Source organism: Numenius arquata, chromosome 18 (assembly GCF_964106895.1).
Source record: "Numenius arquata chromosome 18, bNumArq3.hap1.1, whole genome shotgun sequence".
Taxonomy (NCBI): domain Eukaryota; kingdom Metazoa; phylum Chordata; class Aves; order Charadriiformes; family Scolopacidae; genus Numenius; species Numenius arquata.
Window position 1 is genome coordinate 8,449,834 of NC_133593.1, and position 20,072 is coordinate 8,469,905.

The 20,072-nt window shown below is 39.6% G+C and overlaps 1 protein-coding gene across 1 annotated transcript in view; it reads left to right on the forward strand.

The window, feature by feature from the left end:
* Positions 1-20,072, forward strand: part of PIGL (phosphatidylinositol glycan anchor biosynthesis class L) — a 61,867-nt gene that overhangs the window by 2,068 nt on the left and 39,727 nt on the right. The window contains exon 2 of the mRNA XM_074160556.1: positions 2,606-2,705. Coding sequence (XP_074016657.1) covers positions 2,606-2,705 — 100 coding nt within the window. The remainder of the gene's footprint in view (positions 1-2,605; positions 2,706-20,072) is intronic.

The window sequence follows — 20,072 nt, forward strand, 5'->3', positions numbered from 1 at the left end:
AGAGATTACTGAAGTGCAACTCTGCTATTTCAGTTTTGGGGACTAATACCCTCCTGCTATTAGAGAACATACAAAGTGTTGTTTTTCTGTTTATTTTGTTAAATTTTCTTTTTAATTTACTGCTGATTCAGTGACATTCAGTCACTGAATGTCACTCACATTCAGTGAGTTTGACACTGCCTTCTATGTACTCTCTTGCATGTCTTTGTAACGAAACTAGCAGCCTATATAGGAGAGTACATTCACTGAGCTAATAGATTTTTCTGTGCCTCTTATTAGTCTTTTTGGCAATTCAGATGGTTCGTCCTCTCATTGTTTGTATGATTGATGATGACAAGTGAGTTGATCAAAGACTCTGCAAATTGTAACACTGAAACAAAATCATTACTTAGAAACCGTCATACTTGCAGTTTTCAGATGTCAATCAAAATGACTTAGAAATGAATTAGAATTACAGTACTGTGAAAAAAAAATCAGTCTTTTACACACTGAATAATCTTCAATTGAAATAATAACTCAGTATAAATGTGCTTTGCTCTCTGGAGTAGCTGACTCTCTATTGTGAGTGCTCCATGGATGAGGTCCAGCAGCATCAGCTATTCAGCTGGTTTTGCTCTCAATAGCTGCCCGTTTTTCTTGTTAGCATTTTTATGTTCCTGATGTCCTGACACATTTCTCAAGCTGTGGAACATGGAGCTGTTCCTTTGAGTTCGGTAAAAGTTAGGTATTTGGAGAACAGCGGTACTGTTTGGATAAAACATCACTTGCAGTCAGCTTTTGCGTTGCAGCAAAAGATGTGTTATCTTAAAATACTAGTGTCAGTAATGGCCAGGCAAAAAATCGGTCTAAAATAAGTCCCGCTGTACTGAAGTAATCCATGTAGTGAAGGTGCAGGCTTTAATTTTGCTGAAGCTGGAACTTGCAATCTGAGCTGCAGAGTACCAAGCTGACATATTCCTCGGCAAACCCACAGATAATCATTGTCGTAGTCTCCTAAAACCATTCAATTGCAATCTGCAAGAGGAGGGGTTTTTTTCTAATTACTCTTTCCCTCTTTGAAAATTTTACAAAGCTTGTTAGTGATGTCTCAGATTGCAACACTGCTCGAGAGAAATGCTAGATTTAGATGACTCACACCCACAACAATAAAAAGTTCTGGTCTAATTCAAGACAGCTGACTACAGACTTGAATCATACATTAATGCTCAGCTGTATTTTTTGATTTTATTGCTTCAAAGTTAAAATTGGTTTGAAAGTACTGCCCTGCACAGGGCAACATTCTGGAAGGGGCCATCACAGCTCTGGCATGGACTTTGCCTGGCTGATGCCAAGAAAAAATAAGGGAACGTCAGGGCAAGATGAGAAGAAAATAATTCAGTGAAGAAGGAGGCAGTGTTATAAGATAATGAATCCCATTTCCCTGCTAGTTGTAGGTCCCGGTCTATTACAACTTTTCCCAAATACCTTATCTAAATGAGGTTTCCCGTCTTCTTTTGGTTCTACAAGTTCTTTGCAATCTTGCCATATTAGTTTCTGCCTGAATTTCTTGTGTTTGATGCAGACTTCTGAAAAATCTTTGTCTTAAACCAGAGATTGCTATGATGGAATTCCTCATTTCTTCAAATCCTGTTCGTTCCATCACTCTATTCTGTTGTAGTGTCCTAGGGTTATATGACAACTACCACTCATTAGAATTGGCCCAGAATATACTATAAACTTTAATCGCGTAAAGAATACCCCATGGGACAGGCTTTCCATGTGTTATCTCAGCAATTCTGTTCCAAGTACTTTGGACTTGCTGTTCAGCTTGGCTCTGTGGGCCTATGCTGTTGAGAGAACAGGAGGGAGTTCACGGCAGCATGTCTAATCGTGAAGGAGGAGTGACTTTGGCCCTTCCTAAGGAGATTAATTATTACTGATTTGTTGTGAATACTTGTTTTTACAAAAGTGGACTAAGATGGCACTCACCTCTCTTACAGAGACAGCTTGGAAAGTTGCCAGCAGTAACAACTTTTAGTTACTTCACTGCAAAGGCAGTTTCTCCTATGTTTATGAAAAAACTTGCTCAATTTTTCTTGCAGTATATTGGTGACTTCCATTCAGATAATGTATAAGCAGTTAGTCCATGTATATGCATATCAAAAGACTCCTTTTTTTTGCCCATGAAGCTTGCTCAGCCTGTGACCAAGGCTGGTCAGTTCACCAAAAAAGATATTAAAGCTGCTTCTCCTGTGTCTTTGGCAGAAGCATTTAACTTTGGCCGCTCTTAGCATGAGGATACTGGGCTGTTTGGACCACTGATCAGATTAGACGTGGCAATTTTGCATGTCCTTGCCAAATAAGCTCATGAATGGCTGCAAGCCACACTCAGTGCATAAACGAGGGGAATGAAGTCAAGGTGGGCAGAGCTTTGCCTCAGCATTTTACCCTGAGCTAAGCCAGGTGTTGCTCTGGTAAAAGCTGTGGAGTTTGTCCCCTGCAAAGTATCTGTTCCTCAAATGATGCCCTTTTATTTGTGATGCTCACACTTAATGCTTTGAGAAAGAAAAGAGGAATTCATTCCAAGCTTACCTGAACTAAGCGTTGCTGTGTTTGCTGTTTTCAGGAAATTATTACAGTCAAGGAGAGATTCGTAAGAAAGAACTGGAACAGAGTTGTTTTCTTCTGGGGATTCCTGCTTCCGATGTAACAGTCATTGATCACAGGTAACTGGTTTTCATTTATAGCATAATTTCATTGCAGGTTTTAAATAGGAGAGGAAGTTCACTCTAATGTTCAGTGAAAGGTTACTGTATCATTCTAAAAAGTCTTGAGGAATCTCAAAAAAAGACCGTATTAGATACTTTTATTAACTCTTATTAATGAATGAAGAAGACAGTTGAAGTGTGTAATGGGGATCATAATCCCTAGGTTAAGCTCTGTTGATACGGCATTTACAATAATGATACTTGGGGTCTAGCAGAGTGTGTTTGGGCAGTGTGATCACATTTTGTTACACTTGTTGCAGCGTTACACAGGTAATTACAAATTTGCTGAATTGCCTGTGGCAGGTTTGGCTGTAGGCCAGTCTTTACAGGGTTAGTGTGGAATTCTGTTATATTTATATAACCTGGTTTAGTCCTGACTAAAGACAAAAGAAAATTGCAGTATTAGAGACAGTCCATAATAACATGGCAGTAAGATTCTTTCAAATTAAGCCACGCAAGATTTCTGTTTTTCTAAGGTGTGATGCTTTCTTTAGTTGTGTAGATACCAAAGTAGGTGATAAAGCTGACACTTCTTTGTTTTGGGATTAACTCTCTTCTGGGATGGTGATTTAACACTTTGAATTGGTGAAACTCAGAACTAACATTGTAAAGGCCTCTCAAATTGCCTGATCGCTGTCTATCTAGGGTTGATAGGACCTGAGATAGATACTGATTGCTAGGAAACATGGTACGAGTGTTGTTTCAATTGTAAACAACTATGATACAATCCATAAAGTATATTTTTGTTTATGAAGAAATAACTTTAATAGCAACATGTTGATTTAAAACCACGCCAACTAGAAAAGTCAGAGTTGAAAAAAATCTGGCTTCAGGCAGGCCCTTTTCCCATGAACATATTTTCCCTTGAGCTAAGGCAACAGAAACCACAGTGCAGAATATGAATCTTCTTGAGTTCTTTGCTTTTTTTAGCTTTAGGTTTCTCTCCAAGTTTTCAGCTCACTTAGGAAAACAGCATAGGAGTTGTTTTTCCTTTGGAATGAAAAGGGATATTTCCGTTCACTTCTCATGAGCTGGTTTTGGATAACTTCAATTTTTATAGTACAATCATATGACAATGCCCAAAACATTTTGGGGAGGGATAAGGAAAAAAGCTGCTAAGCTTTGCTAAGCATAAAGTCTGCTCAATGAACCATCTTTTGAAATTAACACAGAGCCCAGAAACCTACTGGCTTTTTATCCTGTAACGCAGTGTGAGGTTGATCAGTGTGTGATGCAAATTTCCCGATACTGCGCAGTCATTGCCCCAGCATATGTAGGCCAGAGCACTGCTTTTTGCAAGTAATATTTTGGTTTGCTCTGTAGGAAGGTGAGGGCCATTTCAGAGAAATAGCTTGGATCATGCCTCTTTATTACTTTCATTATTATTATTACATATATTTATGTAAGTAACGACTGGTACACGATTGTGAATTCTGAATACCCCAGTGAATGCAGTGCCTGAAAAGACAGATCCATCCCATTGCCCAGAGCTTCTGGGTGTGGACTAGAATGCACATCAGTGTTCTAAGAAACAGGTTTAGATTTCAGGTCTTTATCTCTGAGGTTAGATTGCTATGGGATAACCATCATCTACCTTTGTTGTGCATTCAGGGAGTGAACTGAAGTTATTGCTGAATTTTGCTCAGAGCTTGTTTACACAGTGAAGTGTGTTTACAGTGCATTATTTACTCTGTAATAACTCACCATGTGGATGCTCTTTATGAAAAACATCTGTGGATCAGGTGGTAGCAATATGGTAGAGGATTGGGTATAATTTCTAGATGACGCTGAATTTTTAGAGTAGCTAATTGTTAGAGTACTATTTTCCAGCAGTTTAGACAAAGCACTGGGACTCAAGGCTTTTGAAACTTACTCAAAGTTCCTGGGTTCCTTAAGGTCAGTAGCTTTCCTATGCCTCTGTTATGACTTCTGTAATTTACAGGTTATACAAAAATATTTGTCAGTATGGCACAATGTGAAACTTGCTAAATAAATGTTATCTACTGCTAGATTTCCATGTAAATTGATGTCTATGGAATACAGTTCAGGAGGCTTTGCTCTTTAGCATTTTGTCTTCTGTAGGCACTGTTTAAGATCGGAGCCCTTCATCTTTTTTTGTTCCCTTCCTAATTCTTCAGAAGATAATTTTCTGTCAATGTAAAGAACTAGCACATTGCTTAAGGACTGCTGCTGGCATGCTGCCCATCTAACATTTCTTATACAAACACTGGATGCTTTACTTTATCCAAGCTGCAGATTTGTATTTTGGTAAGGAAAGCCCAAAGGATTGCTAGGTCTGGATCTGCTCCAGCCATTGTAGTGTGGAGCTGAGTCATGCTGCTTCCTCTTTCTTTGCATGATCTACAAGTGAGTGAGTAGAATTTTCAAGATGTAAAAGGGGAAATACATCTGAAAAGCAAGGTGATTGACTTGCTCTGTAATCTCACTTGTCCAGGCAGGTATAAAATCAACATGACATTTTGAATTGCATGTGAACTTGTAAAGAGAAAGCTTCAGTCAGTCAGCCTGTGATGAAATCTGTGTTAAAGACAAAATCCTGATTAAGCAGTCCCTTGTCTTACACAGTGACTCTCTCAAGTACAGCCAGGATTCCTAGAGACTTGATTCAGGCTCCATCAGACAACTGCTTTACACTGATTCTTCAGCAGGTGTTTGGTGTTGTCACTGTATTTGTCACCTCAGTTAGAGACAAATCTTCTGCACAAATATGGTCACAAACTGTACCCACATTTCAGCCCTAGAGATCTGAGGTCCTCCTGAATCTCCCTCAGAAGAGTTCTTTGCTGTAGAGGGCAGGAATGGAAAGGGGCAAGCATTACCATGCAGGACCTAGTTGCTGTAGGTGAGCAGATGGGCATGCAGACAGCCTGTTCTGGACTATTTTAGATTAGAGCACTGGACTCTTCCTCGTTGTGAATAGTACAGGTCAGGCACCAGATTTGCAGAGGTGTCCCCTGAGCTGGCATGTAATTATCATAGCTCCAACACTGCACCAACTGAACAGCTGCTTTTAAAGGAGAAAAGTTTTACAGTCCACTTTTGTTACCATCGCCACTTCAGGCCTAGTACTTGGAGCAGCCAAGCTCAGAATTAGGACTTGTATTGTTCAAAGTTAGTTTCTGTGGTGTCACAATTATTCCTGCTGCTGGGTGAGGGAGGAGTTAGCAAGAAGAGAGTGACGTCTGAAACTCATGTAAGATAAAAGTCACTTCATTAATTATATAAATGGTAATGTAAACTCTGTGCTTTCTTTGTACATTTTTATTATCTGATGTCCTGCAACAGTGGACTTTCTTGTAGCTGTAAAAATAAGAGATTTATTTTATCTTTTTGTGCTGTGATATCAGCTTAATTTTTGCAAAGACTGGTATAGTTCTACAGATCTGCAGTTAGGGTAAAATGAGCGTAGCTAAAATATAAATGGTATAGCTACCTATAATGCAAACACAGAATAACTCAACTGAAAAATCTGCTACAATGATATGTCTAAAATAGTAGATAAATCAGATGCTGGACATTTCTGTGGTAGCAAAAGGGTCTAATTTAAAAAACATTTGGCTGCACTGCAAACAAAAAGGGACGTCCGTTTTCACCAAAAGCTCTGTTGTTCTTTAGGCATGTGTTAGACTTTGCTGCCAGAGTTAGCTTGAAGTCTAAGTTGCTCTGGTAATGTATGAGGACATGATCCATGTAAAGGACACGAGTCCTTGCTGAGCAGGGCAGAACTCCCTCCATCTTGGGAGGAACAAGTCTGAGTAACTAATTCGCGTTCAAGATGTGTGGCAAAGACAAGGTTCAGCTTAGCAAGAAGAGAGCTTGTAACCAAGTGAAAAGTGAGTCCTGCATTATCATAAAACACGGAGGTGCTTTCTCGTCCCTTCTCTTTAGAATATGCAGAAAAGAATGCTTCAGTAACAATGTGAAGAGAAAAAGTGTTCACATAAGAGCTGCTTTGGGTGCTGTTCTTTGATATGGCACTGCTATGTGTTTTTTGGTTGTTGCTGTCTGGTCTTGAGAACATAGTGAGATGAAGATGCTCTAGTCTCCAAAAACAGTTATCAGGTCACAAGCCATTGCCATGGTTTTGGACTTGTAAATGTACTTTGTTGGGAATTTACTTATAGCTGAGAAAGCTGTCTGTAAGTAAGTAATCTGTGAACACATGCTCCTGACCTAGAAAGCTCTCGCTCATGGTGTATGGAAAACCAGGAGTTAGTTCCTAATTGATCTAATATTAAGAGTTAGTTAAGCTCCCATTAACATTGGGTACATCTGCCAATGCTCTGGCTATCTCCTAGTCTGTAACATTACACGTAAACAGGAGATGTTTTCTAAGCTGTTTTCACTTTCTGAAGAGAACAAGGAAAAAGGAAGCCCAAATTATTATTTTTTTCTAATACCTGTTTTGGGTTCATGAGAAGATAAATATTGGGCATTTCATTGCAGCTTCTGAAGCTTTTGTGCCTGACTATCTGCATCTTTCATATGACAGAAAATATTTGGCCCAAGTTTGTACCGCAAAGAAAATAATAGCCGAGATTTGTGTAAACTAGAAAATTTTCCATTCGCAGTACAAAGCCTTACTGCAAATGATGTTACATCTGTTTCCAAGTTTCCATGGAAATTGCACTCCGTTCGCTTTTTTATTATTATTGTTTTACTTAAGTCCAAAAGGGCTCTGATCAGACAATGCACAGGAGAGAAGACATCTGCCCATGTACAGGCTATCTGCAAGTTTTTTATGAGGCTGCAGAGGTTAAATTTTTTTTTTTTTTCATATAATAATTCTTTACTGTTGGGCTCGGTTTCCCCCCCCCCAACAAGGTAAATAGTCTTTATTGCACTTCCTCATGCTTAACTTCTAACGAACTTCCTTCCACGAGCTCCCCATGTCAGAGAAGTGAGTCTGTAAGGTCATGGGAAAAATATATCCTTAAATAAATAGTGTGTGTCTGTCTGTGATGATCAGAAAGCTATAAAAACACTTGGACCCTTCAGAGAATGAAATATATAATTGGAAATTTGAACCTTTTTATTAGAATTTAGAAACATGAATGCAGACAGTTAAGAAGTATTTCCCATTGACCCAGTTTGGTTTTACTGTACTTAGGTGGTTCGTTGATGGCTTTATTGATTTGAATGCAGGGTGCTGAGTGCATGGAAGCTCAAGATGCAAGCTCTCTAGTGAGAATTTGTACTGCAATTAAGAAAGCTTGCCTGAAAACAGAAGGCACCAGAAGAAGTCAAGTCTGGTGGCAAAAGCTCTCAGTGATTTCATACCAGTTTCTGACTCACTCATTTGCAGACCTGTGTCATCTTGCTGAATGGGATTTTTTTAAAGTGTATTTATCTTGCTTATGGGTTTCTGATCAGAAAGGTGATATTATTGCCCAATGTTTTCTTCTTTCCCTGTTTGCATATTTCATATTTTGGGATCAGTATTTAATAGTTTTAATTTTGCTGAAATAATTGAGGTAATTATTTCATTTTGTCTTCCTAAGTTCCTCATGGTGTTACAGCTTGACATTTTATTTTATTGCTAATTCTAAAGAGCTGATGTATGTGCTGACTAAAATTGCTGCCATGCTTAATTCTAGAGGAGCTGCATATTTCAGTAATAAGTGATGGGGTTCTCTTCATCTTAGTTATCTCAGCAACACTGTAAAAGGTCTTTATTTTTTGCAGAATTTTCTTTAATTAAGAATGGCATCTGTGGGACCAGCAAATCTTAGATGTAAATCGGTCACCCATTCAGTGTGTATTACAGGGAAATCAACCTATAACTTTTGAATCAGTCAAATGTAATCATCCTGAATACTAACACACTTTACCATTACAAGAAGGCTCAAAGCTCAGTCAGGTGGGCATCTTGATGTTTATGTAATCACTGTAGCCAAATTTCACTCCTGTTTAGTACAATTCTTGAAATTTAAATTGGTTTCTTTCTGAGAAGACAATAAAATCTTTGGCCACCTATTTTTATTTACGTTTCTAAATAAACAGATAATTTTTACAAAATGCTTACCACATGGCAGCTCATGCTGATATTTTAGGACATCAGAACACTTTATAAAAAGGATTATATCAAAGTCTGCCTTCTGGCTTGGGCTTTTATAAGCATTGCTCTATGCAATAATTTAAGAGGAAATTCTTCTGGGGATTGAGATGTCTCTCTGCCCTCCAGGGAAGCTGCTTTCTGAAACAAAGGCTTGTATTGCAGTAAGTTAGGTTTAGCTGTTTTGTCCTAAGTTAGATATTTTCCTCAATAAAGAAATCTGCCCTTTTTTTCCCCTGGGGCTTCTGTGAACCAGGTCCTTTCTCAGCTTTCTGGCATAATTAACTTCCTTGCTGCACAAAAAGGGGGAAGGGTCTGTGGTGAAAGGGAAAATGATCCTTTCAGTGCTAAAGGGCCGTGTCCCCCAGATTACCTCTGTAGAGCAACGAGCAATGGTCCTTTTCAAAACATTCAAGGATTCTCCTTCAGATGTCAACAGAGACCTGTCAAATCACGTCAGTGAAGTCCCAGCAGGGTTTGATTAAGAGCAAGAATCTGGCCAGAGAAGCCAAGGACTCTGAATAAATGCAGGGGGAAGTGAAGGAGTACTGCTAAAGGACAAAATGGCTTTATGGAAATCAAAATACTAAGCAATGAGATTTATACTTTTAATGCTCAAGATTAGTTTAGCAGAATAAAAACTAAGAAATACTAATCTCAAAATATGAAATACGATAGTAGGGATCCCAGCCATCTCCCAAAGCTGATGCAAGTTTGATTCAACTTCAGAAACATCAGCACTGGTAAGCTGATAGTAAGAAAAGAAATAAGGCTGTGAATAACAGCCGTGTTTCAGGATTCTGGGAAAACTGGCTAGGGCTGAAGACAGGGAAATGCCCTAGAACAAGGAAGTCCACTAGAAGTCTTTTTGTTGTTGTTGTTGTTCTTTTTACTTCATACATTCAGAAATGCATTTTACTATTCTTCTGTTAATGGCTTTTAAAAGTCCCCCACATATGTTGGAGACAGGCATCTTCTTGGGAGCAAAGAAAGCTTCGATGACCCCTCCTGAATTTGCAGATGGTTCATGTCCCAGCTTTGCCGTCTCCTGGTAACACGAACAGATGTGCTGACTGGAGCAATTCTGTAACTAGACCACTTGTGTCCATGCAGAAGGAAATGTCTTTGGGTTTGCTGGTTTCCAGTATAAAATTCAGGGTTTCATATTAAAATATTTTGTGTGAACTTTCTTCACAATGCTAGTAAGCTATAGAAAGATACGGTCATTAGATTAGAGCTATACCCAAGATTTCCCTTTTAAACATGACAAGCTATAACAACCTATTTATTTGTGCCAGTTACACAGTGGAACAATACAGTGTGTTTTGCCAACAGACACCCCGAGAACTAATGAACGTTGACAGGCGTTTCCCCTTTGCCCCCAGAAGGTCCCCTGCTTTGATAGCCCAGCAACATCTCTGTTAGTAGCTCATTTTAACCTGCAGCTGCAAATGCCTTGCTGTTAATTATAGGCAGACCGAGGTCTTTTATGAGAGAAAATAGTCAACCCTTTTCCTTAAAGAGTAACAGTTATATCAAATAGTCACAGTAAGTTAATCAAAGAAGAGGAACAAATAGAAAAAAAAAAATCTACATTTTAAGCTTTTGAATCTCTGCATTCCTCCCAGCTTACTCAGGGAAAATATATTCCTATTTCTACTGGGAACACTCTTAAAAGCCTTCTCACAATAATGGATTGGGCGTTAACGCCTTGTTCACAAGAACTGTGTGGTTTCTTTGTGTGTTCTCATAATCTTATTTTAATTGTAGCTACAGTACAAAATGTTGAGTGCCTCAGTTGAAATAAAGCTGTGAGATCTGAGGCTATGACATGGTTTGGAAACATCATCCAGTGCATCTGCAATGGACTTGCATTTTCTGCACGTCAGGTAATTACTGTGCTGGAAAACAGAGGAGGGGGATTTGCAGCCTGTCTTGGTCAAACTCCCCTTTGGGATTCAGTCAACAGAAGGGGCAGATACATCAATTCCTGTTTTTCCTAAAGGTCAGGCTCCTAGGTGGCTCCCACAGGTAGTATGTTCCTGTTACTCACACGTTACTTGGAGGTAATTGCAGTAACTTCCCCCAAGTTGCCTCAGTCTTTGTGAGACAAGAAGTTTCAGTGTGTCCAGGGGCCTCAAGGCATTAAAACCAATTGTTGGTTTATTCCTGTTCCCTTTATCTAATTTTGCTAGTTCAGACAGTCACTGGAAAATTTATGGAATAATCAACGTCTGAGCCTTGGGAGCAAGGTTTTTATTAGGCTCATTAAGGACAGAATGTTTCCAATTACAAGACATAGTGTCAAAGGCTGTCGGACCACTTTCAATGCCACGATATGTTGTCTTGCTGAGTGTCAGCAACATAATCCTCATTTTTTTAGTTTGTTTTCAAAATTCCCATTGAAGTCAGTATCTCCTATGCTGGCAGCTAGTAACAGAACATAGGAAGCAGTGCATACAGTGCCCGAGGGATGAGTGGGAAGCAGACCCTTCTATGGAAGGCTCAAAGGCTTGAGTTGATGAGCTACAGAAGTAGGGTGTCCTTGGGCCTTTGGGACAGGACCATGGGTTGAAGGAAATTGCTGAGGATTTTGCCTCCCTCTAAAAATAATTGCAGGGCATTCAGTGGGGACCTTTCTGGCTCTTTTATAAAAGAAGACAGTGTCAGGATAGAAAAAAAAATGCTTTGTGGACATCACTCCTGAGTAATAAAAGGAGCTTAGTTACTTTCATGTTGATGAAGTATTTTATTTTTCACGGGAATAGCAATGTTTGGATTGCAGACACTGTAAAGACTCAGTGGAATTTTTGTGAGGATGTAGACTTGCAAATTCTGTGTTTTTATACAACATATATTTCGGGTCTACATCAACTTAATTCTTCCACATAGATGGTAGAACTGGAGCTGTAGAATCTTGGACGTCTGTCTTTCTTTGCTCAAAGCCATCTTCTGGTTCTATCAAAATCAGTGGGGGTTGGCCATTGACTTCAGTGGGCCCAGAAATTGTCATTGAAACAGTCAACATGAAAAGACAAAGTCTTGTTTAAAAAAATGTTAGTATGGGGAAAGTTGGAAAAGCAACTGTACAATGGATGTTGTGTAAAATGTGTTTTCTCTTAATGACCTTCCAGTTCAGATTGGCTCTGTTTACATACAAATCAAAAGCTGGTTTGTCTAACTGCCAGCACAGCAAAACTCAGTCTGGGATCTCAATATCCAGCTGTGTCTTTTGCCTCTGACATCCTCCCAGTAATAAAAGTTGTGTGGCTGGGATTTGGCTAGAATTGCAGATGATGTGTGAGCCAGAATTGAATTCAGCCTGCTCTTCCTCTGTAAAACAATAGAAGTTAAAACTTGTTTGTGTCAATAAAATAAGCATATACAACTCATAACCCCTCAGGGACCAGATATGATGAATAAGATGCTCTTTTTCCATCATCACATTTCTAACCCTGACCAATGTTTAGTAATAAGTCTGTGAGAACTAAGACTTTTGTCTTCCTTGTTTCAAAGCTGGAGCAGAAGCTTTTATGGAGTTTACCTGTGAAGATGCAGCATCCAGAGAACAGACATAGTTAGGACAACCTTTGCAGAGCTATTTAATGCAGGTTCTTTGTTCCTCTCTTTCAAACTCCCTGAAGGGTACACTATGTTAAGTGCTGTCTGTACTCTTTTAACAGCTTCCCTGCAGATTGACAAACTGACTGAGACAGTAACTTCTTCACAGGTAAAATGGTATGGCTGGCATGCCCATTAGTTTTCACTTTCCTGTTTCAGTCTTTTCTCCAATTATATGTTAATAAACTAGGTTGTTTTATATAGCAGAGGCTCTCAAATTTTGCCCTACAGACGTTTCTATTTGGTAGCTTGTCAGGAACTTGGGTGCTGCACCTTGTAAGACAGATGCCAATGGAGCATGTGATGATGGAGACGTTTCGGGTCCTGGGGTGCTGTGTAGATGTAGGCAAGGCTGTCTCAGTTCGTGAGGGAGCAATGCATGACGAATCTGTATTTACTGCAGGGTCGTCTGTATTGGTGGTGAAAGTTCTGGCTGCGGTACAGAGCTCCGTTAGCAATTTCACTTTCAGCTTGCACTTTGGCCACCTCGTTGTAGAAGACTGCTTGTAAGGCTGTATAGTCATTAGGCACAGCATTTGTTGTGTCCACTCTTTCCATTAGTAAAACCCTATTCGACAGATGATGGAATGCTCCTCCAGTTGACAGTATCAGTGTGAACCAGCAAAGGTGTTCTCAGCAGTCCAGAATCTGAATCCCCAGATGGTTCTGGCTGACTGCAATGGGATGCTGCTCTGCAGCAACGTGATCCAGGGCCGCCCTTTGAAGCATCCTACAGCAAGAGAATTCCCATTTGTATTTTCCTGGCTGAGTTTGTTGTGACATGCCCTGTTATTTTTGCATTCTGTGTCCATTCTGAAGTTCCCCCGGGCATCCCTTCAAATGAAACATTGCATCACTGAGGAAGTGAAGCCATTAAAAGTGAATGCTTTCGCCAAACACTTGGAGCAAATACAATCAGCTCTCATCTACCAGAAATGGACTTGCAAGTTGACATTGCAAAATTTGGGAAGAACAATAGTCCTTTCTTGAGCAGTTTGATTGCAGTTTTTCAAAAAGCTGAGCTGTGCTGTTATTTTTCTGCCACATCATGAATGAAGGTTTTCTATTTGCATAAAGCAAATGTAGAAGGATTACCAAGCAAAGTGGTTAGAGCATGGAGCTTCACACTTCAAAATTGTTTTGAAGGAAGAGAAGTTTTAAGTTCTCTGCTGTACTCCGCTAAGGTGTCTGACCTTATCTGTGTTTTATTTTCATCCCCTAATAGTCTGCCTTTTTGCAGAGCTGTGGGGATGGACCGATTACCATTTTACATACTATTCTCATGGTGTGAAATGCCATCTCTGTGTTAAGGATCATTATTAAAGTTTTCCTTGCTAGTCAAAGGGTTAATTTCTTTCTCCAAAGAAGGAGATCTGATTTAGGTTTGGCACAGGAGGAGGGGAGACAGAGGATTTTGTTCTGCAGGAAACTAGGTCAGCAGGTTTTTATTATCGTGCTCGACAGCCCAATGTGGTTTGCATTTAGGAATGAACTTGGTTGACATTGTGTATGGTCGATTTCCTCTTCCCAGAAAGCAGGCCTCAGACATCGCTCCATACATTATGACTTTCCCAAACAGAATGCAAGAGAATATTTAGCTGAAGAAGCTCAAGCAGTTGTGAGTTTCTTAGGTATGTTTTTAGAGCTGTCTCTCAGGAGTGGCTCAGGAACACAGAATGAAGTCCAAGATATTCCGGAGAGAAGGAACAATAGGGCTGGAATCTTTTCAGTCACTGAAGTGCATCAGAATTAAGAGTTCTTCATTGTTTTTACACACCATCTACTGATGATTGTTCTTATAGCCTGTAGCATTGTTTGGTTTTTGTTTGGATGTGGTCAGATTCTGATCTTGGTCCTGCCAAAGTAAATTTTGTGTAATTCCCTTGCTTTCTCTGAAGCTACTGCTGTGTGTGGCTGAGATCACAGTGTGGTTCCTGCAGATAACCTTTAGAGGGGAGCTTTCCATTATAACTTTTGGACTATCATGACTGATAAAAGTTTTGAATAATCCAGAATCTTTTTCACACCTTCCAGCTTTCTTGACCACATACTCTGGAGTGTATTCTTTTCACAGGCAACTGAGAACAGATGTCTGTGTTCTTTACCTCTGCCTACTGAAAAACAAATTGTGGCAGACATCACGCATATTGGAGAATTCAGGCTGCCTTTCCTTTTTCACTTTACTGCATAATGAAAATCCAAGTACTTATAACTTAAAAATCTACTTTGTTTTGATTGTAGGGATCAGGTAAAGGTGATGGAGCTTAGAAAGATGATTGGTAACATCTAGGAAATTTTCTGAGTAATAGGATTTAAGGCTGAGTGTCTATTTTCAGTTTTATACTCTTGTTGTTTTACAGACTTTAATGTGAGCTAATGGCTCTTCGGCATAATAAAGCCATCTAATTCTGTCCTGTTCTAGTCTTTACTCAGTTCTGGCATTGAGACACCCAGACATTTTTGCAAACCAAGTTTGGCTTTTAAAGCTGAACAAGGAAAATACAGGCAATACTGAGAAGAACAGACAGCAGTAGGTTGCCAGCAATTCCTGGAAATAATGGAGTTTCACAACCGTTCCCTGCAGATTGGACATTTAGGGAGGAAAAACATCCTTGTGGCTTACATGGACGGAATAATGAAAATGCAAAGTCTGTTGAGAAAGTTTATTATGGTTAAAATTCAAATGCTGTTCTAGAGTTTAAACTGAAGAGCAGCATATCAAATGCCTCAAAATGATGACGGCATAGAAATAATACAGGTCAGAAAATTGCATATGGTCTCTCCTGAACTTGCTTTTAATGTTGTGTTAGGCTGTACATTTTAGTTGTCCAATGCCTTTGAATCTTCAAACAGACTCGGCTGCAATAAATGCGCTCATATAATCATCTTTTGAAATATGAACATGTTAAAAAGGGATGAAGAAAGTTGGTATTTCTGTAATATCCTTGTGCTTTCATGCTGTTGGCATCTGTGAGTGAGAGCCAAGAAAATGACAGCGCATGTCAGAGTGAGAGGCATAGAGAGGACTTGTAGTAGGCAGATACATACACAATAAACATCCGAGCTGAGACAGCAGTTTGGAAATCGCCTTCTACATAACGAAAACAGAAGGGGTTGTCGGAGAATCTCCATAGCTTCACTCAGCAAGGACAAGTTATTTCATTCAAACTCATAGATTCTCAGAAAATGTCACTATGTTGCTGGAAGACTTGGGTTATATTCCTTACTCCCTAAATTGAATAAAAAGGGTAAAATCCTACAGTTTTATAAAGGCTTTTTATTCCCCCAAAGAGCCAGAAAACATCACAAATCATTAAGATATCAGAGCTGTCACTGAAAATACAGTAGCTTCTGGCTTGAAACAGCAACTGTTACTAGCACTCAGTAACGCCATGAAAAACGTCTGCGGCTGTATATTTGTGCTCTTACAAATGAATGAAATCAAGAATTTCTAGACTGAAAATGAGATTGGTAGTGCAGAAGAGCAGTGCATGTATGTCAGCAAATGAACAGATGCTCGCAGAAGGCTGCAAGATAAACAGATGCCGAGTAATGCTGGTGTAAGAAATAAGCCATTTGTGCCCATTTGGGAGCTCTGCTGCATAAAGGATGCAGCCCACAAATTTAAGTAGGTTGTGATGTTTTCCCCTATGGCTGGGGTTAGAGGCCAGTCCAGTTAACTGCAGAGTAATCACTCTGTGAAACAAACATGAAGGCACTAAATTAAAATTGTCTTTCAGAGAGCAATAGCTTCATATGGGTGCATTTCTTCTTTGTTTTTAAATGTAACCCTATCTTTACCAATTAAAGTAGCTATTTAATGGTTAGAATATGATCTGTGAGCTATGAGCACAAACTCTGTTTATCCATTTTGTGGGATAAAATATATTTAGTCGTCTTTTATTTGTCATTATTATTCCTTCTTACTGTTTTAACCGATAATTAACCCTATCCTTTGATAGTTGTTTACAGCTGGGAGCAGGCAGACAAGAATGGTGCTCTTTGTTCTGCAGCGAGGAGGGAACCGTGCCAAGTAGGTATCCTGTAACTGTTTCCCAAACTCAGGTAGCCATCCCCCGGGGCAATCCTTGTACCCAGAGAGAGGGAACAGCAATCTTCTCAAACGTGGCTGCTCACTGCCGAGCTTTTCTGAGAATGGGAATCAGTTGTTTGATTAATTTTATTGACAACCTATTGCAGGTGCCAGACTGAAAGCACTGGTAAGCGGTAGGCATAGTTCCCATGCAGTATTACTCACTACGGAGTAACTCTACACACCAGTGCGTGTTGGTACACTTCATTCTTGCTTCAGATGGATTGCTTGTATCTGCAAGAAGGTTACTGCCCAATGTGATACAACTTCTGGCTTCTTTCCGTGGATGCCAATAAGAAGATTAATTAGTTCAGGGCTAAAAATGTATTAGTATTTAAGGGAGATATATTTTTTCCTGTGCTGCCTCATCTCTTATTCCATCCCAATCCTTTATGTGTTACGCTCAAAGAGGTACTGTAGAGCAGAGTTGAAGACCCTCTGTACAAAGTCCTTATACAGCTTCTGCTATGGTTAGTGTCCTCTGTGTCTACAGGGAGGTAAGGAAGGACTTTTTGTCTCCATACTCGTATATCCTTATTCTAGGAGAACAGATATGCTCTTGCAAGAGCAATCTGGAGCAGTGCTCTGCTGACGCAGGATGTTTGATATACAACACGTTCAATATCCACTCCTACAGAGGCTCATTCTGTTGACACTCGTGGTCTCCTTCCACAGTACCCTTGTTGGGGCCTTCACGCAGCTCACAAGTGATCTCTGGCTCCACAGCAGCTATAGAACTTGAGTAAACTCTAGCCAGTCTTGGTGGCTGGACTTTCCCAGTGATCTGTATTAACCAGAAGTGTCTTAGGAGGTTTCCCAGTTCCACCATTCTGCTTTTGGTGTTTACAGCTACAGTAACTAACACCTGACATTTATACCCAGCTTGTGCTCCGATTGCTGCAGCTTGGGGCCTGTTTGCACATGGGGCCTTCTGATAAGGCAGGCATTTGACCTTTCTATTCTTAACCCATTAACATTTAGAAGAGCTGCTCTCCTCACCTCTAGAGGCTGTGTTCCTCCCCCTCCCCCCAATATCCCTGTTCCTGCCAGATAAGATTACGCCTGGGTTATATATTGATCTAAAAGCAGAGTGCCAAATGCAGCCCACACCAGTTCAAGGGCAAATACTGACTCCATATGAGTGAGTTCACAGGCTTCGGTTCAGTAGTGGAAAGGTAATGACCAACGGCTCTTTTTGCCCTCTCAGCAGAACCTGAGGCCAAGCACAAGGGTATCAGTTCTTTATTGTACCAGTAAAATGAACATCATGGCCGCAGCAGGTACCATTCCAAGTTGCTGATGCTGCATCTTTGTGCAGTTTCCTCTTCTTCATCTGCACTTAAGCAGATGAAGGGGTTGAAGTGATTATTACACACTGATTTGCTTGAGGCAGTGTTTTCAGTAACCTGATCGTAGAAACGAGAGCCAAGACTCCTTTGTTTTAAGCCAAGGCTGGCAGAATGAATACAGCGCTGTGTCGCTTGAATAAATTTCTTCACCTGGCCATATGTATTTCCCAGTTTTCGAAAGTGGGAACCTATTAGCAACCTAGTTAATTATAAATAGCAAAAACTATTAAGGGAAAGTGGCTGTATTGACAAATGTATATAGCCATTTATAGTCAAATACAAAGTCATTAATTCTTTGCTAACAATTAGTCATCGAAGTATCCCCAGATGTATGAAGTGACACCAAGAAGCTCAAAGGGAGTAACTGCAGAGAGTCAGTGAAACATCAGCTCCCAGTGCCATGGAGCTGTCATGCAGAATGTGAATGGGACTATGTGACCACGGGGATAACAGATAGGAGTAAAGTGATGTTATTGCCTTTTCACATATTGTTTGAAAGTCTCTTGCTCTAGTTCAGTGTCTTGGTGTAAAATCTACATTTCCAAAAGGATGTGGATGTTTGGAAAATACTTGGGAAACAGTCACCAGAATGATGAAAGATGTGGAAAACAGGCCTAATTATGGATATTTAAGATGTTTGAGCTATTTGCTTTAGAGAGATGACTTGATAGTGATACAGGAGAGGTTGATGAGCTGTAACATAGCATGTTGTATGAGAATAATGACCACAGTGGTCCCTGCTGGCTTTAAAAATCTATGATAATGATAATAACTACAACTAATCATAAAAATTAATTAGCTGGCAAGCCTGATCTTTCCATTGCAAACCCAAAAGTCACTGGAGCGGGATGGATAAAAATGTATTGCGATTATTAATATTATGTTAAATTAAATGGTTTAAAATAAAACTTCGTGATTTCATGTGCATTTATGACCATCTGTACTAAGAACTAAGCTTCAAGGACTCTAAACAGATAACTTAACGTGACATTAAAGAGGCAGGCAGTGTGCTTTTTCCTGCCAATATTTAAGAGAAAGTAAAACCACTGAATTGATGGAGGTTTCTGAGTAAGCACGAGACTTTTTTAGAGTGAACAACTCCATTTTAATTGTCTTATCTTACCTAATTCAGAAACTAGGTAGTTCAGAGTTGAGCAGCTTGTTCAAAACCAAAGGAGGAAAGCTTTTTTTCATCTTGTGGTCTGTGTATAAAAATAGATGTGAAAGTCTGTTCTACTAATTTTTTAGATGCCTGAAGAGCATGTGTGATCCAAAAACAACTGCTTTATCTCCTTAACTGCAGTTAATATTGTCTTTGTTTACTGGATCTGGTAGTTTTCAAATACTATGTTTTGGTAAGCTTTTCCATATATTACTAGAAATTCTAATATAATTTACTTAGTTGTTAGAAAACAATTACAAAATATAGTTACAGTGACTTTGAGCTCCAGCTTCCATCTCAACTCAAAATTGCAGCAACCATGAATAAAAATTCGTTTAGTGGAGAAAAATACATCACTCCACACTTGTTAATACAATAAACTAAAAATTAAATTCTGTGCTTAGCTATAGAGTTGTTTCAGAAATAACTAAATCACTTATTTAAACTGGGTGGGTTGAAATCAGCCTGCTCTGTACTGCAGGCAGAGGTAGGAAGGAATTTTGCTGTTCAGGTGCAGCTGGATTGATCCCAGCGTTTGTGAATTTCCTTGTGAGTGAAGAGCAGCAGATTGTGGCCAGGGATCGTTGTGGTGGCGGGCACTCGCCGCCTCGCTGTTCGAGTTTGCCCGCAGGGAAGTCACTGTTGCAGTCAGAGACGATCACTGGCCATTTGAGCAGCCTAATGGAGAGAGACAAGGCATAGGAAGGGAAATGCTCCCTGCCAATGCTTTTAGAGATCTTGATTTACGTGGCTGTTTTATTTTTATTTTTTTTTCCCCTCTTCAAATGTTCCATGAAGTAAATTTTTTATCTATGACTCAGAGCAAAAGAAAATTTCAGATTTTTGTGATAAGATACTAGATGTCTGGGCAAGCCTTCAGCTTAAAATGTTTTTTTGGCTTATCCAGTGTATTGTACATGCTGAGATATGAGTGTGTGAGACTCTAGTTATGATTAAAACACCAAGAGCATGGACATATGAAGCAATAAAGCAGTAGGTAGGAGAAGATTCGTCATTTCTGTGA